Genomic DNA, 27,374 nt, shown 5'->3' with positions numbered 1-27,374 from the left:
TTTTCCCAACTTTGAATTAAAATCTCCCAAAACAAATATCTCAACATTAGCAGGGACGTTTAGAGCGTCCCTAACTTGGCCGTAAAAATTAATCAACAGTTGTTGATCATTTTCTGCAAGTTTCTTGTGTGGCCCATATACATTGACCACCCTACATTTGATAAATTTTCCAGATTTTGTAGGGAGTTCTAGGTCCAAAAAGCTTACTCGATCACTGATACTGTTCCAGCATACCACATAGTCAATAAATCGGGGACTGATAACAAAACCGAGTCCATAGTGCCGGCCATTTTTCTGCTCAAACAATAATAGTTTGTATCCGTTGCTAAGACTGCAAGAATCCGGTTTTACAACCTTAGTCTCCTGAATAGCGCAGATATCTATGCCGTACCGTAGACAATCGGTACCCAGTTGCTCCCGTTTGCTGTGGATGTCGTCTGGATCATCACAAGAACCGAGGCCACGTATGTTAAAGGTGGCGAAGCTGATGAGGAGTGTAGCAAACAGGGATCGTCCTGTAGCTGAGGTAAACATTACGGAGGGTGATGTTGTCGTCTCTCCGCCGCTGGCGTTATCCATACGGTCTATCTGGATTTAAATTTTAAAATTCCGTGGAATTTGCGGACATACAAAAGCCCGGCCTTATCCTCTACCTTTAACCCTGAACCAATACTAACCCAGTAACTCAAGCAAATGTTGTCAAAACCCTGAAACTAACAAGGAATTGAATTCCTTATATGGCCCCTTATCGTTGGGTTCAGTTGTCGTATTTCCGATTTCGGTGCAGTTGTGATATGACCTGGGTTCAGTTGTCGTTTTGGGATTTAAGCTGATTGGTCACCCAATTAAGCTGATTGGTCACCTGTTAACTGCGTGGGAACTAGGGTTCATTTGTTGGTCACCCGATCCAGAGGATGTCACCGTTTTACCTTCACACAGACATCGAACGCTATAAGAAGACGATCAGACAGTCAGACCTCATTATCCCCGGTTTATATCAATATGTAATATATAATATTAATGGGTGGTACAAACGTATAATGTTTATCGTGTTTAGTAATCTCTTTAATACTGTCTGTGGATTGGTTCCATTGAGCTGACCTTTTTTGGAAGGTTTCCACCAAAAATATGTCTGATGGCCCCACCCAATTGTAGCTTAGTGAAGGACCATTTGATATAGAACTTAACAGAACTCTTCAATGCCCATTGCACATTTCCCACACTCCAATTGTTATTTTTCCATCCATCTCCCCATGAGTTAGCAAAACCGTACATCTTTCCACCTTTATTGTTATTTCAACATGAAGACATGTCTCACACTCTAATATTAATTGTTTTCCAATCACTAACTGGTATAAGTGTTCTGCTGGACTCCTCCTTCTCCCTTTTCGGTAAACACAGCCGTACGTTCTTCCACCTTTTGTTTATGTTAGTTTAATCTTCAACATGAAAAGATGTCTGGCAGTCTCTCACTATAACCGCTATTGTTTTTCAATTCACCAGCTGGTATAAGTCTTCAGCTGGACCACTCCCAAATTCCAACCTCGAAAGATCTACACCGACATGCCCCCATGTTGGATGTTTAAGACCGGCAACAACATTTCAATTCTCATTATTTTGATCTGAGCTTGAGGATTTTGTTACAATGATAAAGTTTTTCTCATCTACTCTTTTAGCCTTACTGTTTGTTCTTGCAACATCAGCTTGTAATATTGGAGAACGATGCTGTATCGAAAGCGTTTGCTACGTAGGTGACACATCCTTCATCGCACTGGAACTTGGCTCGTCACTGACGTCTCCCAATGGAAATTATACATTTAGCATGCAGCAAGAAGGAGACTTGGTACTTGACTGCAATGGAAACTCGCTTTGGTCCTCTGGAACTAACGGCTCAGTAAAAGGTCTTTCATTCCAACATGATAGCAACCTCGTCATATACAGCACAGAAGGTGAAGCACTCTGGAGCTCCAGAACTCCTAACACCGAAGGTACCATGTTGCAAGTACAGGATGACGGAAACGTTGTTCTCTACACTGACAACCTTACAGTGGTTTGGGAGACAGAGACTGTTGGAAGATGTGACCCAATTGATGGTGGATGGAGTGACTTTGGAGACTGGTCTGACTGCTCAGTATCTTGTGGAAATGGAACACAGACAAGAACTAGATCCTGTACAAACCCCGCCCCAGCTGATAATGGAGCTGACTGTGAGGGGGAGAATTTTGAATCTCAAGCTTGTAATATTGCAGAACGATGCTGTATCGAAAGCGTTTGCTACGTAGGTGACACATCCTTCATCGCACTGGAATTTGGCTCTTCAATGACGTCTCCCAATGGAAATTATACATTAAGGATGCAGCGAGAAGGAGACTTGGTACTTGACTGCAATGAAAACTCGCTTTGGTCCTCTGGAACTAGCGGCTCAGTAAACGGTCTTGCATTCCAACATGATAGCAACCTCGTCATATACAGCACAGAAGGTGAAGCACTCTGGAGCTCCAGAACTGCTAACACAGAAGGTACCATTTTGCAAGTACAGGATGACGGAAACGTTGTTCTCTACACTGACAACCTTACAGTGGTTTGGGAGACAGAGACTGTCGGCAGATGTGACCCAATTGATGGTGGATGGAGTGACTTTGGAGACTGGTCTGACTGCTCAGTATCTTGTGGAAATGGAACACAGACAAGAACTAGATCCTGTACAAACCCCGCCCCAGCTGATAATGGAGCTGACTGTGAGGGGGAGAATTTGAATCTCAAGCTTGTAATATTGCAGAACGATGCTGTATCGAAAGCGTTTGCTACGTAGGTGACACATCCTTCATCGCACTGGAATTTGGCTCTTCAATGACGTCTCCCAATGGAAATTATACATTAAGGATGCAGCGAGAAGGAGACTTGGTACTTGACTGCAATGAAAACTCGCTTTGGTCCTCTGGAACTAGCGGCTCAGTAAACGGTCTTGCATTCCAACATGATAGCAACCTCGTCATATACAGCACAGAAGGTGAAGCACTCTGGAGCTCCAGAACTGCTAACACAGAAGGTACCATTTTGCAAGTACAGGATGACGGAAACGTTGTTCTCTACACTGACAACCTTACAGTGGTTTGGGAGACAGAGACTGTCGGCAGATGTGACCCAATTGATGGTGGATGGAGTGACTTTGGAGACTGGTCTGACTGCTCAGTATCTTGTGGAAATGGAACACAGACAAGAACTAGATCCTGTACAAACCCCGCCCCAGCTGATAATGGAGCTGACTGTGAGGGGGAGGAAACTGAATCTCAAGCTTGTAATATTGCAGAACGATGCTGTATCGAAAGCGTTTGCTACGTAGGTGACACATCCTTCATCGCACTGGAACTTGGCTCTTCACTGACGTCTCCCAATGGAAATTACACATTTAGGATGCAGCAAGAAGGAGACTTGGTACTTGACTGCAATGGAAACTCGCTTTGGTCCTCTGGAACTAACGGCTCAGTAAAAGGTCTTGCATTCCAACATGATAGCAACCTCGTCATATACAGCACAGAAGGTGAAGCACTCTGGAGCTCCAGAACTCCTAACACCGAAGGTACCATGTTGCAAATACAGGATGACGGAAACGTTGTTCTCTACACTGACAACCTTACAGTGGTCTGGGAGACAGAGACTGATGGACTTTGTTAGAACTTGACGATCCATAAAGAATTTGTCGATAGGAAATATTCGAAATTTTGATCAATTAAATGTTACTACTGTATTGTGTAGATCGCATTTTAAAGTTATTAATTGTGTTTCCGTTTGTAACTTATTATTTGCACAACATTCAATTAAATTAAACCACAAACCAGGAGCTGAGCCATTGATAATGGCAGTCGGCCAAAGTTGTAATCTATAGACGCCAACTACAAATTCAATCCAACAGCCAAATTTAATGACCGCGAAATGCGATTGAACGTTTTTTCTAAAATTGTCACGCAGAAAGTATTGAAATATTTGGTGAACGGACCGAATCACTACATGACTGAATCCCTAACGGACTGAATCACTACCAATCACTATTGGTAGGGATTGAGGTATATTTCAGGACTGAATCACTACCGGACTGAATCACTACCGCTAATATCTAGACCTAACCACTTTGATGTGATCCCTACTGAACTTTGCAATAAAGGCATAATTATTCGTATTTCATTAGTTAATTATTTTATTTTTTGTTAATTATTATTACATTTTTCGTGATAATTGCAGAAATTTGGTCAAAGAATAATAGATAATATACTGATACAGTAATTTAAATCACACAATAATAAGTAAACATTAAAGCATTAACCCAAAATCTTAGATCCAACAGCTTTCAGAAACTCGGTAACATCCCCAAAGTTATCATAATCATCAACCATACGTTGCATCTCCAGGTCAAACTTCTCCCACTTTGCTGCTCTCTTGAAGGGTTTTCTGGTGAGGATGTTGGTGATCTTCACGTCTGTCAAAGCCTGCTCCCTCTTGATGCACTCTAAGAACTTCCAGACCAAGGAGGCGAAGCCGCTGTTCCAACCCTCTGCGATGTTGCTGGAGCGAGGTAGTAAGATCTGGGCCGCTTCGTGGTGATTCCAGGAGTCGTGCCTGAAGAGAGGAGGGGTGGAGGTGGTTCCGATCCATGTCGACTCAAAGTATCTTGCGAAGGCAGTCATCTCAGCAGGAAGAGAAGGTTTGAGAAGCCGCCACGCCTGGTCCACATCACTGACTGGAACGAAGGGGAGAGCTCCAATCTGCATGACGTTGGAGACTGCGTTTCTGATAGCGATTTCATAGTCCACCAGCACCGACTGAGGGTAGAAGGGTCCGTAGGAGTCCAGTTCGGTCTGGAGAGGTCTTAAAGGTTCCATCCACGACGAGGTGATCTGACTGATAGATGATGTTGATGTTGTCTGCAGTACCAAGGAGGATAGATCTTCTGGTGTCGGTGTCGTAGGAGGAGTCCCAGAGCAACATAGTGTCACCACCGGGAGAGGTCAGGTAGTTAGGAGGAATCACCAGGTCTTCTAAGGAGATGGGGTTGACAGGATGGGAGTAGGCTTTCTGTCTGGCTCGTCTGACTAGTCGTGCCAATGACTTGGGATCACAGTTGAGCCGGGACGAGGCTTCGAAGGATAGTCCAGCGACAGAGTCTGCAACAATCTGCTTAGTTGAGTTCTCAGTAGTAGCTGCGAGGGTCTTCATTTTAGACTTGGAGCGGTGGGCTGCAATTTCTGCTGGTTGAGATTCGTGATCATGAGGGGCAGCAGAACAGAAGGTGTCCTGGACAAGGATCAGGCGGGACTTGCACTTGTTGCACTTCCAGTAGGTCTTGTCTTCCCTCTTTCTGTTAAGGTGGTAGAGGTGACCATCGTAGAGGACGTTGCGGCTGCCTTTCTTTCTGCCAGGAATAAACTCGATGGATGAGGAAGACATAGTGGTATAAGATAAACACAGGCATTGCGGGTTTATATATTATTCCCGCTAGCTGATTGAGATACCGAGCATGTGAAGGTTCACATCACTGTATTGTCGTATAGCAGGTCATTATGGATGACTTGATCCGAACCAGTTCTCGTTAGGGCTCGTCGTTGCGTACGTAAGTCTGTGGATCACATGTCTGCCAGGCCCCATAGCAAGCACTCCATGAGAGCCCCGGCTCAGATCACGTCATGATATTAGACTAGTGAACTAAGATCAACTGGTAGGGATTGAGGTATATTTCAGGACTGAATCACTACCGGACTGAATCACTACCAGTAGTGATATTTGGGTGGTAGTGATTCCGTCCGGTAGGGATTCAGTCCTACAATCAAATATTTAAAGACCCCAGGGTAATGAGCGAATAAAAGTCGCTGAAGTGTTTGGTGAAAATCGGGAACTGATATAAGTGCTAGTGCTATAGATCACAAAAAATATAGTTAGGTTTACTATTTCTGTATAACGTTGGTTATGTCTCGTTCAAAAATATTGATTCTTGACCATTTGATGGGCTAAGAGCTTTAAAATTAGTGCATGAGCCCGAAATATGGGATTTTGGCTCATAACTTAAACTAGGAAACGATTGAAGCATGAATTTTTGCTGAACCCTAACCCAATCGAAACCATCCGAACTTCTAATTAGAAACCTTAGACTGGGTACCCTAGGTACCCTATGTTCAAGTTCTAATTAAAGACTTATCGCTCTTACGCACCACCGACTACTATCGGCATCAGCCTAACGTGTACCACCAGTGTAAAGGTCTTTAAACGTGTATGAATTAACACGCTGGTGAACATTCAAGAACCTTCTACTGAACTTTTCTCCATATTGTATTCCTAATCCTAGTACTCAAAACTGTGCCATTTTTGTCCAATCCGGATAAAACTTTATATACAAGCCGATTAGTTTAATAATTGGGTCAAATATAAGCGCCTGTGGGCGCGCGGAGTCAGCGACCCTCTCAATAGTCTAGTCACGTGCTCAGTTGGTTGCACTCAACACTGCTTTTCTGAAACCCCCGGCCCCTCCCATTCTTAAGGTCAGTTTCTACTAAATATTATATGCCCATACAATTCGACTGCAATATTCGTGGAAAATTAATAATGTGAATGCACTGTCTTCTTACTTAAGAGAGCATGTCCGTTCTAAGAAAATGAGAAATGTGTATGGTGGGCGCAAGTGAGCAAGTGTCCCGTAATATGTGCAATAATATTACATAAATGCCATTACCTCAAGTTCCAATTAGCTGACAGAGAGTATCTGACCACATGGTCTCCCGTGATCCACGGAATGTACACAACTTCCAGGAATTAATATGTTCGTATGACAAACATTTTGCATTTTAATTGCTAGGGATTGAGTGTGACTAAATCTCTAAATGCTTTAAGGTGTTCCTCTAGAATGTTCCTCTTCTATTTTGGTAAGTTGTTCGGCTGCAATGGTGCACCAGGAGACCCGAAATTAATGTAAGTTACACAAAACGTCACGTGACATGTCATGCTGAGCTTGCATTATCCTACTGCTGTCTGCCTCGATCTGTTTGTTTTAAACTTGCACTGCTTTATACCTTATTTAATAGTAGTTATAGTAACTCCAGCTGATTAGCTCCTAGTTGCCTTCCACCTAACAATATTACCTAATATCTATCACATCCATCACTATGGTTATGTTGTGGCTGAAGGTTTATGCTTTATACTGTATGCAATTTGTTGGGAATATGTAGAACTTAGCAATGTACCTACATTGTGTACAGAGCTACACACAGTGCTATTAAGTGTATAAAGTTCTTACACCATAGTCTAAGAATGCAGACTTGAGACTACATATTTTAGTAATTGCATGTTGGCGTCTCTATTCTCGACTACATGTCAGATGTAGTATAGTTGCGTTTATTAAATAGTAAGAGTTATAGTCTTCCTTCTCCTCCTCACTCCTCCCCTTCCTCCTCCTCATCTTCCAGTTCTTTCTCCTCCGTATTCTTCTCATAAAGTTATAGTAAGGGGTGGACGAGGCTTATTAAAGAATTCGTTCATAGTTCAATTGCTTTGACTAATCATCCAGGATTCTTTATTAGTAATGGAATATAGATCGTGCAAGTGTAATTTATGTGTTTTGTTTTCAGTATTTGTGTAGATAACTAGGTAGTGTGTTTCATCCTAGTTAGTATAGTATAGCTGTTGACTAGAATTTGTTAAAATCAATTGTTTGGTTCATTACCTGAACGTTTGCCTAATTACGTCTTTGTCTTTTACAATTGTTGAACTTATAATTGGTTATCCACTATCCAGGTACCGTACTGGGCAAGCTATAATGGTAATCTTTGGAGGATTTGCTTTATATAATGACAAACTACACGAGATGGTCCTGTACCATTATAAACCTATACTGCTATTGTGTACACTTGTACAGTGTACACAGTGTTTATGCAGATACAGCTCACACCATGTGGTGCCTTGCCATTAGCTTCCGTGCACAGTAACTTTCATAGGAGATGTTTGACTAGTTTGTTTTGTTGTAAATGTTACGGGGCCTCTTTTGTATCGTGGTAGTCACACTTTTTGGTGTTGGCTTTAAATTTCGCAGTAATAATTGTTATCATGTATTGTTAGGATCGTTGCATCGCTTGGTAACGGGAGACAGAACTCTTGCATCTTATGATAATGATCTAGTAAGAGGAAGTATACTGTATACTAGGGGTGCTTTGTTCGTTTAGTCTATCTGCATTGTTCATTACACTCAACCTTGATCGTAACACTATAAACTGATCCTGTTTTATTATCCTCTACCCATAACCCTATCATCCACTCTATAGAACCAAAGCTTCAACATTAATTGCTCGAAGCATTTCAACTATCCTACCCTCACTTATTCTGTCGCTGTCCTCAACCCTATCTTATATTAATTAATATTACTATACTATACATATATTACATTAAGCTATAATCTAACCCCAGGATCCTATACATCAGTATCTAATACAACAACCCTTACTATATTCCCAACACAAACCTTGTTTCAGATTGTAGCACAATCGTAGGACGAGTAACAATAACCTTGAAACTTATTCTCAATAACACTATGTGCAATTAACACAGTTCCACCGGGGTAAAAAGTGTGTTAAAATTAAATTGTAGAGTTAAATCCCACTCAACAGCTTTATTCGATTATTAGTCTGATAGAGGGTAAATGCTGTCATAGTGGCTGCTTGTTTTTAAATAGCCTTGCTAGAGATAGAGAGAGAGAGCGATAGAGAGAGAGAGAGAGAGAGAGAGAGAGAGAGAGAGAGCGAGAGAGAGCGAGAGAGAGAGAGAGAGAGAGAGAGAGAGAGAGAGAGAGAGAGAGAGAGAGAGAGAGAGAGAGAGAGAGAGAGAGAGAGAGAGAGCGAGAGAGAGAGAGAGAGAGAGAGCGAGAGAGAGCGAGAGAGAGAGACTGCTTAGGGTCATATCCAATAAAGCCTCTCACTCAACCCTCTCAACCAATCACCGCCTCCTATCCGCGAACTCAGCCAATCAAATATCATAGTCTGGACCACGTGATTTGAACACTTTAATCCTTTAGCTGGTGACCTCTTTACTTTTCAATCGCAGTAATTATGCCATATGGGCACAGGTAGTAGTTGCTCTCTCGCTCTCACAGCTACCAGGCAGAGCAATCTATATAATATATAGAACTCTGTCCTGGACCCGGCAGTTATTCTTAGCTATTAATAGTGTACTTTTCATTTAGTAAATTTGTTTAACACATACACATTACACACACACATACACACACACATACACACACGAACGCACGCACACACGGACGTAGGAACATACGGACAATAGTTCAACATGACGATTGTGCCGGTGTGGTGTTTACACAGCTCAAGTTTCAACAGAGGGAGAGAGCTGCTGTCTGCATCTTGGCGTTTGCAAGTTTACGGTTCGGTAGTTACTGTTCAACTTCTTCTTCACTGTTCGAACTGTTTTGCAGTAACTGTTAATCCCTACTTTCAGTTTTGTAGTTTCTACTCTTCTTCGCTTACATTTCTGTAGTTACTGTTCGTCCTCACTAACAGTTTTGTAGTTACTGTTCGTCCTCACTTATTTTGTAGTTACTGTTCGTCCTCACTTATTCTGCAGTTACTGTTCGTCCTCACTTATTCTGTAGTTACTGTTCGTCCTCACTTATTCTGTAGTTACTGTTCGTCCTCACTTATTCTGTAGTTACTGTTCGTCATCACTAACAGTTTTGTAGTTACTGTTCGTCCTCACTTATTCTGTAGTTACTGTTCGTCCTCACTTATTCTGTAGTTACTGTTCGTCCTCACTTATTCTGTAGTTACTGTTCGTCCTCACTTATTCTGTAGTTACTGTTCGTCCTCACTTATTCTGTAGTTACTGTTCGTCCTCACTACATTCTGTAGTTACTGTTCGTCCTCACTTATTCTGTAGTTACTGTTCGTCCTCACTTATTCTGTAGTTACTGTTCGTCCTCACTTATTCTGTAGTTACTGTTCGTCCTCACTTATTCTGTAGTTACTGTTCGTCCTCACTTATTCTGTAGTTACTGTTCGTCCTCACTTATTCTGTAGTTACTGTTCGTCCTCACTTATTCTGTAGTTACTGTTCGTCCTCACTTATTCTGTAGTTACTGTTCGTCCTCACTAACAGTTCTGTAGTTACTGTTCGTCCTCACTTATTCTGTAGTTACTGTTCGTCCTCACTTATTCTGTAGTTACTGTTCGTCCTCACTTATTCTGTAGTTACTGTTCGTCCTCACTTATTCTGTAGTTACTGTTCGTCCTCACTTATTCTGTAGTTACTGTTCGTCCTCACTTATTCTGTAGTTACTGTTCGTCCTCACTTATTCTGTAGTTACTGTTCGTCCTCACTTATTCTGTAGTTACTGTTCGTCCTCACTTATTCTGTAGTTACTGTTCGTCCTCACTTATTCTGTAGTTACTGTTCGTCCTCACTTATTCTGTAGTTACTGTTCGTCCTCACTTATTCTGTAGTTACTGTTCGTCCTCACTTATTCTGTAGTTACTGTTCGTCCTCACTTATTCTGTAGTTACTGTTCGTCCTCACTTATTCTGTAGTTACTGTTCGTCCTCACTTATTCTGTAGTTACTGTTCGTCCTCACTTATTCTGTAGTTACTGTTCGTCCTCACTTATTCTGTAGTTACTGTTCGTCCTCACTTATTCTGTAGTTACTGTTCGTCCTCACTTATTCTGTAGTTACTGTTCGTCCTCACTTATTCTGTAGTTACTGTTCGTCCTCACTTATTCTGTAGTTACTGTTCGTCCTCACTTATTCTGTAGTTACTGTTCGTCCTCACTTATTCTGTAGTTACTGTTCGTCCTCACTTATTCTGTAGTTACTGTTCGTCCTCACTAAGTTCTGTAGTTACTGTTCGTCCTCACTTATTCTGTAGTTACTGTTCGTCCTCACTTATTCTGTAGTTACTGTTCGCTCTCACTTATTCTGTAGTTACTGTTCGTCCTCACTTATTCTGTAGTTACTGTTCGTCCTCACTTATTCTGTAGTTACTGTTCGTCCTCACTTATTCTGTAGTTACTGTTCGTCCTCACTTATTCTGTAGTTACTGTTCGTCCTCACTTATTCTGTAGTTACTGTTCGTCCTCACTTATTCTGTAGTTACTGTTCGTCCTCACTTATTCTGTAGTTACTGTTCGTCCTCACTTATTCTGTAGTTACTGTTCGTCCTCACTTATTCTGTAGTTACTGTTCGTCCTCACTTATTCTGTAGTTACTGTTCGTCCTCACTTATTCTGCAGTTACTGTTCGTCCTCACTTATTCTGCAGTTACTGTTCATCCTCACTAACAGTTTTGTAGTTACTGTTCGTCCTCACTTATTCTGTAGTTACTGTTCGTCCTCACTTATTCTGTAGTTACTGTTCGTCCTCACTTATTCTGTAGTTACTGTTCGTCCTCACTTATTCTGTAGTTACTGTTCGTCCTCACTTATTCTGTAGTTACTGTTCGTCCTCACTAACATTTCTGTAGTTACTGTTCGTCCTCACTTATTCTGCAGTTACTGTTCGTCCTCACTTATTCTGCAGTTACTGTTCGTCCTCACTTATTCTGTAGTTACTGTTCGTTCTCACTTATTCTGTAGTTACTGTTCGTCCTCACTTATTCTGTAGTTACTGTTCGTCCTCACTTATTCTGTAGTTACTGTTCGTCCTTGCTAACATTTGTGTGGTTTCTAAGTCATTAGATATTGTGTGATTCATATGGATCGACAGCTGGTTTTTCCTGTAACAGAATGCTCTAATTTTTGTGAACTTTACTATACAATGCACAGTGCCTATAATACGCCGTAACTCCTGAGTTTCAATTGTATCAATCCATGACATTCATTAAACATCCCTAGTCCAATTTTTGCCATATTCTGTCGCGGTTTGGTTAATTTGTATCCATAAGTTTGCTTTTTATCATCATTTCTCTATTTACTATGTATTTTCACCCTCAGACAATGTAAGGCGGCATGAGATACAAAGGGGTAGTGACCACAACAAACTGTTCCGGGGTAGAACTGTGTAACTGAGTGTTACTGAGTGTAACTGAGTGTAACTGAGTGTTACTGAGTGTAACTGAGTGTTACTGAGAGACATTGTGTGTCACTGAGAGTGAAGAAGGATGGGAGCTGGAGCATCAAGTCAACCGGGGATACCGGGCATCAATATCGAGATCAGTAACAGTGTTGTTGATCTCGGATCTGAGTCAACAAACGAAGCTTCCACTCAGGTTATTTTTCGGAATTTGACATCTAGCTTTTACTATTTACCTAACTGTAACCTAACTGTTCTTATCAAAAATGTATTATTTCTTAGAGGCAAAACTTCAAGGAAAGTCCCCATTTTTAAACAATTTTTTAAACAAATTTTTAAACAAATTTTTAAACAACAATATTGCAGGGTCTAGGTGTACCGGGCAGTTTGGGACTACCCCGGAAGACGAACTTGTCAAGACACCACAGCAGTAGGAGGAAACGTGACAAGGATATCCTAAGGAGAGACAGCTCCAAGCGGCGAACTGACAAACCTATCACTATACAGGTGAGGTACTAGTTTATATTTAGTTAAACAGGAGTAGCTCACAAAGTCACGAGGAGCCCTCCTTGTTTGAGGTTGGCTTAACTCGCGAAACTGCTAAAGTGATCTTACCGATCAAATGCTTGGGACGTTAAGTGGACAATTTACAGATTAATTTAGAGAAAGTTGATTTCTTAAAATGCAGACGGGATAGTTCTGACATTATACTGAACATTTCGATTTGATTATTTAGAGTTCTGACAAAGTGATAATTACTGGGATAGACTGGGTATATTTACATATATTTTACAAAACAATATTTCAGGTGAAGCAGGGATGTCCAGGTGTTGATATTAGTAACTCTAAATTACAAAACATCGCAAAAGAGCTGTTCCAACGTCCTGACATAGCCAACGTACGCTGGATGGACGCCTCGTACAACGAGCTCATCGAAATAACGGGCGACATCATCAAACTTGTCAGTTTAACTTCCCTGAACATCGACAACAACTTCATATCAGAACTCTCAGACTCCTTAGCGACCCTGTGTAAACTCAGTAAACTGATTCTCAGCAACAACAGACTCAGAGTTTTCTCTCCCACTCTGCTCCAACTATCAAGTCTCACTGAACTCTCCCTAAGTAACAACAAGTTGAGCGAACTGCCCGATCAGATGGGCGAGCTGTGTAATCTTGTTTGTTTGTACGTGTCCCATAATACTCTCCAGTCACTTCCTGATTCTATGGGTCGACTAAGGAAGCTCCGAGTACTGGATATAAGGTACAACAACATTAGAACTCTGCCTGAATCTATCGAGAACATGTCAGCTCTGGAGCGTCTCCAGGCGTACTGTAACGATATCGAGAGATTACCCGAGGGGATTGGGTCCTGTTCTCGACTCAGAGTTTTGAGAATCAGTTCAAACAAACTCTCAACTCTCCCGGTCTCTTTAGGGAACCTAGTTTTGTTGGAAACTCTAGACGTCCACAATAACAAACTCTCTTTTCTACCAGATTGTGTGTGTGAACTGTCCGGACTGATTGAGCTCCACATAGGAGACAACGAAATAAGCTATCTTAATGATAAGATAAGCGGAATGAAAAAACTGCAGACCCTCAAAGCAAACAGTAATGGTCTGCAGTGCCTACCGACCTTCTTAGATTCACTGACTAGCCTCCGGTATCTGCACATCAGAAACAATTACATCAGAACTCTACCGGAAACAATGAATAATCTGCAGAGTTTGCTGGTGTTTGATGCTAAAAATAACCCCATACATTTTCCTCCTCGGGAAGTATGGGAGCGAGGTTTATCTGCAATAACAGCTTACTTTGAAGAGATAAAACGGTCAGGTTCATCTCGGTCATCCAGACTAAAGATAACAGTTCTGGGAAGTGAGGGGGCAGGAAAAAGCTCCTTCATCCACTGTCTAACTAAATCATGTGTAAAGGAGGACTTGGAACGGACTGCTGGAATTGAGGTTACCCGGTGGATTCCGGTTGAGGATCCTAACATGGCTTTTATTTTGTGGGACCACTCTGGTAACCCTCTTTACGATGCAACACATCAGTTCTTCTTCAGTCCCGGATCTCTTGTCTTCCTGGTGGTCAACTTACACCAGTATCAGTATCAGAACCCCGACAGTTATCTCAGTGAGTATTTCTTTGTTTATTCATTTTTAATTCTTTCATTATCTCTCATCACTCCTATAATTATATGTATGTACAACATTTTTGGCATGATCTTCAACGATGTGAAAATATACGAAAGCTAAATTTTTTAGTATAGGTGTATACTGTATATGTTAGGCAATTCGGTAGTGTGGTATAACACGGTTAACGCACGGTTAAGGCACGGTTAAAGCACAGTTAAGGCACGGTTAAGGCACGGTTAAGGCACGGTTAAGGCACAAGGGTTACATAAGGCACGGTTCTTAAGGCACGGTTAACGCACGGTTAAGAAACAGAAAGGTAGAAGAATTCATCTGCAGTGAAACTTTATTCCAAATTTCAACTACTTGTATCGTCCCTAAATCGTATGATTGAATAAAATACACGGCGGCCAATCTCAAAGTTTTTAAATAAGTAACATAATGTTCGGTATCGGAAATCGAATGTTGATCTTGGTGATTTAATGCTTTTCAACTTCATCTTGTAGATCCTATTAAGGAATCCTATACAATTTAAACTGTTATCGAATGAAAACCATAGTGAGACAAACTGATTATTTTGAAAAATTAATTATTTTGAAAACCGCCAAATGGTCAGGGTAATGATCTGCAACGATTATTCGGGTTTATTTTAATCCCCTCTGCAACCAGTAACGCCGTGTTTATGCAGGTTATAATGCAGTTTTTCAGAGTTTAAAAAATGTTCGGCAAGGGAGAACTATATAATATTAAGTGGTGTTTCGTTGAAAATTTCTGGTGAATTTTAATTCTGTACGCAACTAAAAGTAGCTGAATTTATTTAGTTTACAAATCAATTCAAATTAATAGTTGCAATAAATGATTGGTCTGGTGCAAATTCTGCGTATGTGACCCGGCAGCTAGGACAATTTGCTCGCTCTTATACTCCTTAAAATACCCTATAAAACCATGGTAGGTAGATTTTGGATGCAAAGTTTTGATTTAATAAATTACCAGTTATGGTATAATTAATGATAGTAGCTTTTCTATTGAATTGGGTGACACAACCAACGAATATTTAACGCAATAAATAATGAAAAGTTTTAGGTAATAAATTATACATCAGAACAGAACAAAAATATATAAAAATTCGACGTTGTAGTTCTTGTTCTCTACAAATTCACGTTCCCACTAGATAAATTCCCATAGTATCTATCTGGAAAATGTATTATACATTTGTGAAGTGTGTTATAAAACTAGCACTCTCTGCTTCATTGCTGCGGCGCTTACATTCATGAAATCTATTAGAATTAAGGATAATCGTAGCTTATCACATTTCAAACAATTTCTTTCTCCCTTTCTGCTCTCCGATTCCGCCTCAACCCGGCAATCTGAACACTTCTAGAGTTGACGTACCACGTGCTGATAAACATGAGAATAGCAAGTGCGAGCATGGTGCAGAACACTCCCACTACTATCTTCACTATACTGGGCTGATCTTTGCAGTACGCGCGCCCCGTCAGCCTGTCCGACCCACACGTGTAGCGCTGTCCATATCTGGGGGGGGGATAGAGGGTGTTTAACACATTTAACATGTTGTTTAACATGTTGTTTAACATGCTGTTTAACATGTTGTTTAACATGTTGGTTAACATGTTGGTTAACATGTTGTTTAACATGTTGGTTAACATGTTGTTTATCATGTTGTTTAACATGTTGTTTAACATGTTGTTTAACATGTTGTTTAACATGTTGTTTAACATGTTGTTTAACATGTTGTTTAACATGTTGTTTAACATGATTAACATATTTAACATATTTAGCATATTTAACATGTTGTTTAACATGTTGTTTAACATGTTGTTTAACATGTTGTTTAACATGTTGTTTAACATGTTGTTTAACATGTTGTTTAACATGTTGTTTAGCATGTTGTTTAACATGTTGTTTAACACGATTAACATATTTAACATGTTTAGCATGTTTAACATGTTTAACATGTTGTATAACATGTTGTTTAACATGTTGTTTAACATGTTGTTTAGTTTAACATGTTGTTTAACATGTTGTTTAACATATTTATCATGTTGTTTAACATGTTTAACATGTTTTTTAACATGTTGAACGTACTTAACATGTTGGATAATACATTACAGTCGCAAGTAAATAGAGATGGCAAGATATCTGTGTATATAATTCTACTCGAGTTCAAAATCAGATCTATTGCAACAACGAGAGGATCGACGTTATTTACATTTATTATCAAAGATATCAAAAGAGATAAAACTTACGATTTTTTTAAAGGCCAGTCACAATTTAAAATGATAAGAATTTAATAATATGTATTAAGAATAAGGTTTAAGTTTAGATAACTGACCCCTGAGAAGTTACGTTACACACGACACCGTGCCCATGGTACACCTCACTAAACTGACAAACCGGATATCCTGAAATTAAATAATGATAACATGTTAATAAAATATTAATAAAATATTAATAAAATATTAATAAAATATTAATAAAATATTAATAAAATATTAATAAAATATTAATGAAATATTAATGAAATTTTAATGAAATATTAATGAAATATTAATGAAATATTAATGAAATATTAATGAAATATTAATGAAATATTAATGAAATATTAATGAAATATTAATGAAATATTAATGAAATATTAATGAAATATTAATGAAATATTAATGAAATATTAATGAAATATTAATGAAATATTAATGAAATATTAATGAAATATTAATGAAATATTAATGAAATATTAATGAAATATTAATGAAATATTAATGAAATATTAATGAAATATTAATGAAATATTAATGAAATATTAATGAAATATTAATGAAATATTAATAAAATATGAACATTAACTTTTAAGTCAATCCACGCACACGAATATTATGACGACGATTATAACAATAAATCTGGTATCCAGATACGCCTTTAATAATCAAAGTACCGAGAGAGGCTTCACCTTTTTTAGTTGCGTTGCAGTAGTTATGGTAGTTGTTACACTGGATGAAAGTATGATTGTAATCCAGATCTCCTCTACATTTTGTATCATAACAATCGTACATCCCCAAACTGCTCACAATCGCTGATAGGAGGATATCACCCAATACTGCTAGTGTCAGCCATCGCAACATAATGGGCTCTGAGAGGGAAAATCACAAATGTGAAACGAAAAATAATTGTTTTTTGTTTTTAACTATATACCATTATTAACTGAGGGAAGTGGTTGTAAAAATGGCAGTATTAGGAAAAGTAGAGATATAAGACGGTATTTCACTTGGCCTGTAGTTATAAGGTGTGGGATGGTAGTAATAGTATTATCATAAACGGCTAAAATAAACCACTTAGTGAAGTTGTGGCAAGCAAATTAACAGCTTTGGTATTAAAATAAAAGGTCATTTCTCCTACTGCCAAGCTGCAAGAAAATCATCGTAATAAATTTATAAATATAGGGGAGGTCCCCATTATATATGCAAATTCGGCGTAGCTAAATACAAGAATTTGTCGAGACATTTAAAAACCGTTTAAAAATGTTGAACAATTGACGTTGAGGGAGATTATGAATATTGAACAATTTCAAATTTGAATCATGAAAGGTGTGTAGGTTCAGAAAACTGCATTGTCGGTGAGGTGTGCAGAGTCGACAGTGCGCACCTACAACATCCTCCTATCAAACCTTTAATTTACCGTATATCTATAAATTACATAATAGTGTGACGTCTCACGTCACGTGAGGAGCGTTTTCTGGAAATTACTCTCTAGTGCTTAACTAGCTGTGCAACCTATCAATTTGTCAGTTGTAAGTTACGTTAATCTAACTATTTAGCAGTAGTCACGAATCTAACTATTTATATAACTGCCATCACCATCTCTACTTAATCTTGTGGTAGCACCAAACCTTCTTTTCGCATTTGAAAGCAAGCTTTTCAATCATACAATGGTTAATGTCAATTAAATGACAATATACTGTTTGCACTAACAAATTAGATAATTGGCCGTAAAATTGTGATTTTAGACAACCAAATTTCAACCCTGAGTATGTCAAAAACGCAACTTAAATACGTTATAAATTTAATCGGAGTGAAGGATTTGCCACTGTCTCAAACACCGTTAACCTGAAGAAAGGTCCGGACACAAACACCTTGTTGAGCACTTACAACAGAAGACAAAAGAAGACACGTACAAAATATTCAATAAGAAGTCAGAAGTGTGATACAAAATTTGGGCAGTTTTTATAATTTCTAAATTGATTGTTCATATAAGTGGGATGAAAATATATTTTCCATTTCGCACTAAACAAATTTTCCAGCGCATTTCATTTTCTTATATCGATAGTTAAGCTTTAAAATATTCAAGAGATGTCAAAGATCTTGCGAGGGATACATGAGCACGCAAATCCTAAATATCGGACATATACATATAATTCATGTCAAAGTTTATGCTTTCATGACAAATTCCTATTAAATATAACATTTAAACCTTACGTAACTGTACTACTAGTACGCAAAATAAAACTAGTAGAGTTAACTCTACCGGAGTCGTCTCAAGCTACCACATGAACAGTATAAACCATGAGCAACATTGAAATACATTAAATATCGATCTGCCTACAAAGTAAACGTACAGTGCTGTCTTCCTAAAAGCAACGATCTATTGTACAAATGTGCCAGCACGCTTTATCGAATCATTCTCTATGGTTGGTTTGTTGTCCACTATATTATGAACCAGTCTAATGGGAATAAGCCCCTGATTATGATTGTATCAACTAATGAAACTTTGTGATGATAGCCCGTAAGTAGTGAATTGACAAGATTTGCGTCACTTAAAGGGTACTCACAACGAAAATCTAGGTATACAGTCTAGACCTTGATGTTGTGGCCTGTCACGTGTATATGGACACAGGTTATTTTCCACAGACTAAACCTTAAACCAGATTCAATGCAGAAACGTGCACGGATACGTATTTAATTTTGTTTGATGGTGTCTGGGTTCTTGGTAAGCCTGATATAGGAGTACTTCTTGCCTGTGGTCGGCCTGGCGTTTACCTGGTGGACTTTTACAAAACATTTTCCGCTCACGTAGCAACTGCCAGTATTTCCGTAGAAACCACTACACCTTTTCTCGGATGAATTTTGATAGTCTGATTGGTTCTCCTGTAATCTTCCCATGTTTGGCGAACAATAATAACTTAGTTTCACGGTTACATCCACCATTCACTATAAAATATAGTGAACTAAAAATATGGTCTGAACACTGATCTCACAAAGGTAATCTGGAAACTCGACCAGAGCGAAACTTAGCAGTTAGCAACTGATCGACGGAGTATCAAGATTCAAGAGTTGGTAAATAAGGAATATAGATAAATACCAATTTAAACTCAGGAGACCACATAAGAATTTTTGAGTGGGCTGCTCAATTAAAGCAGACCAATCGTGGTTCAAATTTATACAGTGAAACTTTAATCGCTCAATGAAAAAGTATAGAGCAGTCAAAACATATAAATGATTCAATCATTTGCGTTCTCATAATCTCCATAACCTGCACAATTTCGCGATTAAATGATTAAAAGTTAGGTCATTTGGAGGTCATTTCAACGTCACCATTACATAAACACTCGAAATTATAAACCCTTCAAAGCTGCTTACCTAATAAAGTAATATAAATATTAAACTACACCTTTTTTCCTTTATATGGTGTTTAAGATTAGAAATTCACCGCGTAGTTATACAAGCATAACTACTAAGACGTAAGGCCCTCCGAAAGTTTGGATTTAAAAGTATAACTTGCTTGACGGATCCCAAATGGTAATGATTCCTTTTAAGAACGTAGATGGTAAGATCGAGCCACAGACATCTATGATTTAGTTATTTTCAGTCAAAGACGAATTCAGTACCAGACTGGATTCCATGGAATTTATAAGATTAAAGAATATGTCAACCCCTAAGCAATAAAGTATAAGCAGAGGTTCTTGATTGTAGGCAATCACAAAACATTTCTGCCCATAGGTCGAGAGAACACGGTCAATACAAGATATAACCATAGGTCGAGACAGCACGGTCAATACAAAATATAACCATAGGTCGAGAGAGCACGGGTGTCTCTAGCTATACGTGCCCCAGTTTTCATTTCATAGCTTACTTATAACCACTGTAGTGTATGTGTTAAGCATCAATTTATGTTTCTAGGAGCTAGATTAGTGATTTTAGGTACAAATTTAAACAAAGCCTTCATGTTATATAGCTGGGTTTATGTTATAGGATCCACTGATACTGGTGAACGCCCCTGTAATAATAGTGGTTGAGTAATGAGTATTGACGAAAGCTGGGAAGCATCTATATATATTGAGACTGGCAGTTGGCTCATGTATTTACCGTGCCGATAAGACGAGCAACTTAAAATGAAATATCTAGGTAAATAGATTTACTAACGGGGAATTTAACTGCAAGCAGTGGCCTAACGACCAGTGGTCGACCACCCAGGGGGCGGCATTTTCCCGAAAAACAAAATATCCGATTTGTGCATTATCCCATCCACTTGAACGTTCGGTTGACGCAAAAAAAACATTGGTGGGGTAAAAAATGCTTCCAGGCAGACCAGGTTGTTGAGCGACAAAAAGAAGTCTGATATTCTTTGTTTTAAAGAACATAAGACAAATTTTAGGTGGGCGACGTATCACCACTGACAGCAAGTAGTTATATGTCATATATTATTATAAATGATTATGGTGAATATCATATATTATAAGTTTTGCATGGTATCATTGCTTCTCAGCTAGATCATGGCAAAAACTATTTAAGTCAAGACTAAATTCTTTACAACAGTTTAGCGACAACAGTAGCTAAGATCGGTTAATATAAAGAGACACTTAAGCTGGTCGATATAAATCAAAGGTGTATTTTCTGATACTATAATATGTGAACAATATTTTCAACATTTTCAAATCGTGTAAGGTCCCTAGAAATTCTGAATGTCAACTCGAATAAGATCCGTCAAACGGGTTCACCACTACAAGAATTATAATATAGAATAAACTGCGCGTGGCCTGTCAGCAAGAGTGACATCAGCTCTAAATCAGTATGCACTACAGTGCTACCCTCATACTATGAATCAGGATAGTAAGCCAGAGCTATAATGAATACGATTAACGAACGATGGGGATTATTATGTTTAATAGTAAAATAGGTTCCTGATCGATTGTATATGATCGGTGAAACGTTAATGATCAAAACAAAATGCAACTCTTAGAATATACAAATCTTGCTGGACTGTAGACGTCAAGTTATATTGCTAGCATTTGGTTGTGATCTAAAACCACTTAATAAAACCATTAGAAGTTTTGGTTGCTGCTGTGAAATGAAAGACTTACAGTTACACAGATCCAGCTACCCAGACAACATCATAAATCAGTTTCTAAACAATAGGCTTACTCTTAAGTGGTCTACAAATTTACTGAAACTATCAGTTCAGTGCAAACAGACATGTTTACTGTTGATATCAATTTCATCAACCACAGAATCTAAGGTGAGGTAATAACCACCTTCAGGCCACTGCAGACACTTCTCATTAATGTTTCCAAGAAAATGGTTATTCGAACAGCACTGAACTTGAAACGGGTCGATAGTTTAAACTATTTATTTATTAGCTGTCAAATTTCTTGCCAAAGTATTTAAAATAATGGCAAGTGCTACGAGGTACCGTGAGATCGGAAATTATTTTCATCTTGTCCGATATTTTTTAATAATACCATTAACAAAATAAGAGTTAATTTATTACAATCAGAGGAATTTTAGAGTTTCTTAGGGGCGATTATAGGACACAACCTACTTGAAAAGTTAAATACATTCGTATCTAGTAAAGTAAGATTATTTAGATTACCGTAATTTCACTAGTTCCTGATATTAATAAATTAAGAACATTCCTTCCTACAGCAAAGGAAGCTCTTTTAGTCTAGAATTTTTTTGATTAACGAAAACAAGATCGAGTTTAGCACTGTTTATTTGGCAATACAGTTTGACAAGATTCAAGAACGAAAATAGCCAATCAAAATCTAGTAAAAAACCGTGGTTAAGTTTTAAGCTCTTAGGCTCCCTTCTGTGTACTGAAAAGTGCTCTTAGGCTCCCTTCTGTGTACTGAAAAGTGCTTCATATTCTTAAGGCAAAGATTTCCAGCTAACTTGACCCTTGAAAAATGAAAACTTCGAGAGAAATTTTGGCTCTAGAAAGAAAGTTAAGACTAAAATTTCAAGAAAGTTTGGAGAAAATCAGAATCTTTCTAGCCTATAAATTCATCAAATTCATGATCAACTAACATACCGTACGCTCACCAAACAGTCGTCTAGCTTGAGCAAACAACTCATATATGGTACTCGGCAAGTTGTGCGTGAGTCCTGACCAAGCTTACCTCCTGAACTGCAGTGAACAATCTGCCTCACTAACCTGTCCAGGAATAAGTTTGTAAACTCTTTGGCCTGCATCTTTATAATTTTTGCGAGGAACACCAGCGTTATGTTAAGCAGCATTATAAGGACCGTTTACAGAAGAAGTTTTCTTGGTTGTTGGAGAAATACTACCCTCCTACTCCTCCTCCTCCTCCATCCACTACTCAACCTGCTGACGACAGAGTCACTACTCTCAACATCGACAGTGTCTCCGAGCAGCAGAAGTCAGTTTTAGCTCTCGGACCTAACTTCGCCGTGTCTCCGCGAATTGACCAGTCATTCAAGGATAAAGTTGCCGTTGATATCGCTCAGTGTGTGTTTAAGATCAGACACAAACACGCTATCACTCAACGTGCCAACTCAGACACTAGTGCGGAAGTTAGTGCCCCGATTGAGCCCACCGAGGAGTCGAGTTCCAGCAAAGTGAGGAGATTGTGTCCCTTTCCCTCACCATTCACCAGTACACCTGACCCCACTCACCCGGTTTTAGAGGACAAGCTGGCACAGTTTAACCGCTTTGTACAGGACCTCGTGACTAACACCAACCCACAGGATAACCTCACTCGTTTTCAGAAAGATGGTTTACGCTCCTTTCTGACAGACAGGACGTTACACGTGTCGGTATCAGACAAGTGCGGTGAGTTTGTGGTGACAACTAAGGACACACATCGGCATCTAACAGAGAATCACCTCCAGGAGACAGCTGTGTACCAGCGTGTGCTTCCCACGAGAAAAATCAACGGTAAAACTGTCTCAGTAGCGGAACCCACCTCTCAACAGCTCACACAGCTCATCAAGAAGAAGACGGAGAACCTGGTGAAGGAGTCGAATAACCTGTGGAAGAAGATCTCATCACAGCGGAACCTTGACGACGACTACAAACGACGGATCAGAGTTCCTGACCATGTCAGCCTCCCAGTCATGTACGTCCAAATCAAGACCCACAAGAACCCTCCGGAGAGCTTCCGCTCGACGATCCCTCTTGAGCAGGTTAAGGTTAGACCCATCATCAGCTGCGTGGACTCACCTACAGAGAGACTCAGTTGGCTAGTGACGACCATTCTTAAACCTCTCCTTAATGAGGTGCCTAGTCACCTGAGTAATTTAATCCAGCACATAGAGATGCTCCGCCAGATCTCTCAGGAACAGCTTGCCAGGAGAAAGTTCTTTGCCGCGGATATTTCAGCTTTATACACTAACATAAACGTACAGGGCTGTATAGACGATGTCATTGAGCTAGCTACAGAGCACCGAGACAGTTTGGACCTGATGGGACTCAGCCTGACAGACATTCATGAGATCCTACTACACATCCTTACCAACTCTTTCTTTGTGTATAACAGGACTCTCTGGCTACAGCAGGATGGTCTGTTCATGGGTTTGAGGCCAGGGCCCTTCTGTGCCATCATTAGAGTGTACAAGTTCGAGAAGAACTCTATCTACACCGATCGACACTACCTATCGGTATACTTATCGAACTTCTACAAACGCTACATAGATGATGCTGCCAGTACTGCAGAGACGAAAGAAGAAGCCCTTGCTCTGGTTCAACAGATTGCAGACCAAGATCCGGACAAAAAGTTGAAGTGGGAGGTCGACTTTCCAGAACAACAGGACGATTTTATCCCCTTCCTGAACACTGAGGTCCGGATCGAGCCAAACGGTAAATTAACCAGCAGATTGTACCGCAAGCCGCAACAAAAGGATATTACCCTGCACAACAACTCTTGCCATCCTGAGTCTGTTAAGATTAATACAGTGAAGAACCTATATAGCGAGGCTTGCCGTATCTCATCTGGCCCAGCGGAAAAGGAGCACTCTCTCAGACTCCTTGATGATCTATTACAGAAAAACGGGTACCAGAACCCAAGACGTTATTGTAACAGTAGTAATTCTAACAGGCGTCAGAGTGTTGAGGATGATTCCAGGACAGTTCTTAATTTAGATTTTATTTCGGACAGTACTAGCAATAAGATTAGAAATTATGTAAAGCAGAACAATTTACCTATTAAAGTAAACTTTAAACCTACTTCGAAATTGAGAAATATTTTATGTAGTAACAGACCGTATGATAAACGTGTGTGCAGTATTAATTCATGTAAAATTTGTCCTTTGATAGTTTGTAATAAAGATTGTGAAGTGAAGAATGTTGTATATAAGATTAAGTGTAAATTATGTGACCAGCTGTACGTTGGAGAAACCAGTAGGAAAGTACATGCTCGTGTAGGAGAACACTTACGTTACGCTACCTACCCTGCTACCCCTTCTAATGTTAGTCAAGCTTTTGCCATACATTATTCGAGCTGTCATAAGGGGTTAAATCCCAGTTTAGAAGTAGATATTTTAAGAATTGAGCCCAATACTGTCAGAAGAAAGATTTTCGAAGCGATGTTTATTATTAATCTGAACCCTACAATTAACAAGAGAGAAGAACTGGATACTATTAAACGTTTTATCATAGCTAGTACTGAAGAATTTTAGATATTTTAGTTTCATTCCCTTTTTATTGCATACAGTTTCAGTTTTCTAGCAGTAGTAATTTTTAATGTTTTTTCACATCTCGCTCACAATCAGTAACCACTCACTATAATTTCACTCACATTGTGTATACACCATCTCACATGTATTGTATCTTTTACCTTATCATCTGTTATCACTTACATCTTATCATCTGTTATCACTGTACATGTCATTCCATCACACGATCACAATCACGTACTTGCTGTTTAGACTTAGTGGATGTTTTAAGTTTATTGAATAGCAGATCGAGTAGTGGTGTATATATATAGATTTTGATTCTAATTTTAGTCGAGTATTTGAACAATTTGTTGTCGTTTAGCCATTTTTGATTAATAAATTTTATGAGACAGTTTTCTCACATATTTACCAATTTTGTCAGCATGAATAAGAAGTTGTTACTTTGAAACGTCGTTTATCCTAACAGTGCAATATCATTTGTCGCAAATCAGAATAATCAGAAACTATTTGGAAAACCCAAAAACTGTCTATTTTTATAATTTGAGTAACATATAGATATATAAAATCTCAATTTAATTTTACTTCAATATCATCTCCTCGAATCTAGCTGAAACGTGTTGCACAATTATGCCAAATTCGATTCAAGGGCTTGCAAGTGAATTTTGGTTTATAACCTATAACTAAAGCGCGTGCCGAGCTGCTTTGCAACTCATCGAAGATATTGCGAATCTGAAGTACAATATTTTAAATAAATATTTATGTTATACGGATATCACCCGTTACGGTTAATAAATTAATGGATTATGGCAATTAATTTTATGACGATCAGAATTTTGAATCCCCCTTATAAGGCTTTTAACTTTTTAAGACCTTAAAACTACGTCGAAATATATGAACCGTTTAATGCAGTAAGTGCTCAGTTTAATTTTCGGGACTAGGCTGTAGAGCAGGACGGAGGGATTATATTCCGGCAATAAGCCTTTTGAAATGTTTTGAAAGATCGTTAACTCCAGCTCAATTTAACCCAGGTTGTGTTGGCAAGTTTGTGAACATGTTGAGGCAGTTTGGTGGTGAAAGTGTAATACAAATAGTGGGTACCCACAGCGATCTGTGTAACATCAACGAGATCAGTAACAAGTGTGATGAAATCATAAGGAATATCCAGTCCGATGTCAATATAATTACCAAAGACTTTGATCACCGGTAAGCGAGTATAATTGTATCTTCTTCGGACCTTTACTGATAGTTGAAATTCGACATATGACGTCATCTAGCGTCATCTAGCGTCATCTAGCGTGAAATATCGCCAGATGATGATAGATGACGCTAGATGACGCTAGATGACGCTAGATGACGCCAATTAGCGACATTGTCGCTAAGTGCACGGCACCTTTCGAATGTCGCTATCTAGCGCTATCTAGCGCTATCTAGCGCTATCTAGCGCTATCTAGCGCTATATGACGCTATATGACGCTATATGACGCTAGATGACGCTAGATGACGCTAGATGACGCTAAGCACGCAGCACTGACGCCAGGCGACAGATAGCGCTATTTTCATAAAATTTCCGCCCTTTTTTTTGCGACATCTAGCGGTATCTAGCGCTATCTAACGCTATATGTCGCAACGACATCTGACGCAGCGCTATCTAGCGCTATCTAGCGCTATCTGGCGCTATCTAGCGGAGAATGTCGGTTTGTGACAGTTTACGCTAGATATCGCGGCGACAGCTAGCGCTAGATAGCGCTATCTAGCGTAAACTGTCACAAACCGACATTCTCCGCTAGATAACGCTTGTTAGCGCTAGATAGCGCTATCTAGCGGAGAATATCGGTTTGTGACAGTTAACGCTAGATAGCGCTATCTAGCGCTATCTAGCGCTAGATATCGTGGCGACAGCTATAGCTATGGCTATAGTTGATAAACGTTAAATATCTAACGTTGGTTATAAGTTTTATTTTTAACGTTGCAAAACGTTTATTATTTGACGTCAGATCAAGGTTACCTTATTAACTATAAGCAGAGTTTAAAATTCAACTACATTTTAAAGTTGTATGTAGGTTACATATAAAACGTTGTTAAACGTTAAATATCTAACGTTGGTTATAGGTTTTATTTTTAACGTTGCAAAACGTTTATTATTTGACGTCAGATCAAGGTTACCTTATTAACTATAAGCAGGGTTTAAAATTCAACTACATTTTAAAGTTGTATGTAGGTTACATATAAAACGTTGTTAAACGTTAAATATCTAACGTTGGTTATAGGTTT

At 39.0% G+C, this 27,374-nt stretch overlaps 1 protein-coding gene across 1 annotated transcript in view; it reads left to right on the top strand.

Moving 5' to 3' along the window:
- Nucleotides 1-11,966: 11,966 nt before the first annotated feature.
- The window catches only part of LOC134816092 (malignant fibrous histiocytoma-amplified sequence 1 homolog), a 38,525-nt gene continuing 23,117 nt past the window's right edge, over nt 11,967-27,374 (top strand). Inside the window, exons 1-4 of the mRNA XM_063824834.1 lie at nt 11,967-12,243; nt 12,414-12,554; nt 12,856-14,182; nt 26,132-26,306. Of these exons, the coding sequence (XP_063680904.1) occupies nt 12,136-12,243; nt 12,414-12,554; nt 12,856-14,182; nt 26,132-26,306 (1,751 nt within the window). The 5' untranslated portion in view covers nt 11,967-12,135. The remainder of the gene's footprint in view (nt 12,244-12,413; nt 12,555-12,855; nt 14,183-26,131; nt 26,307-27,374) is intronic.

Source organism: Bolinopsis microptera, chromosome 5 (assembly GCF_026151205.1).
Source record: "Bolinopsis microptera isolate Bmic1 chromosome 5, MBARI_Bmic_1.0, whole genome shotgun sequence".
In the NCBI taxonomy this organism is placed as follows: domain Eukaryota; kingdom Metazoa; phylum Ctenophora; class Tentaculata; order Lobata; family Bolinopsidae; genus Bolinopsis; species Bolinopsis microptera.
Note: the sequence above shows the minus strand (reverse complement) of the source record. Positions and strands in the feature narration are given on the sequence as shown.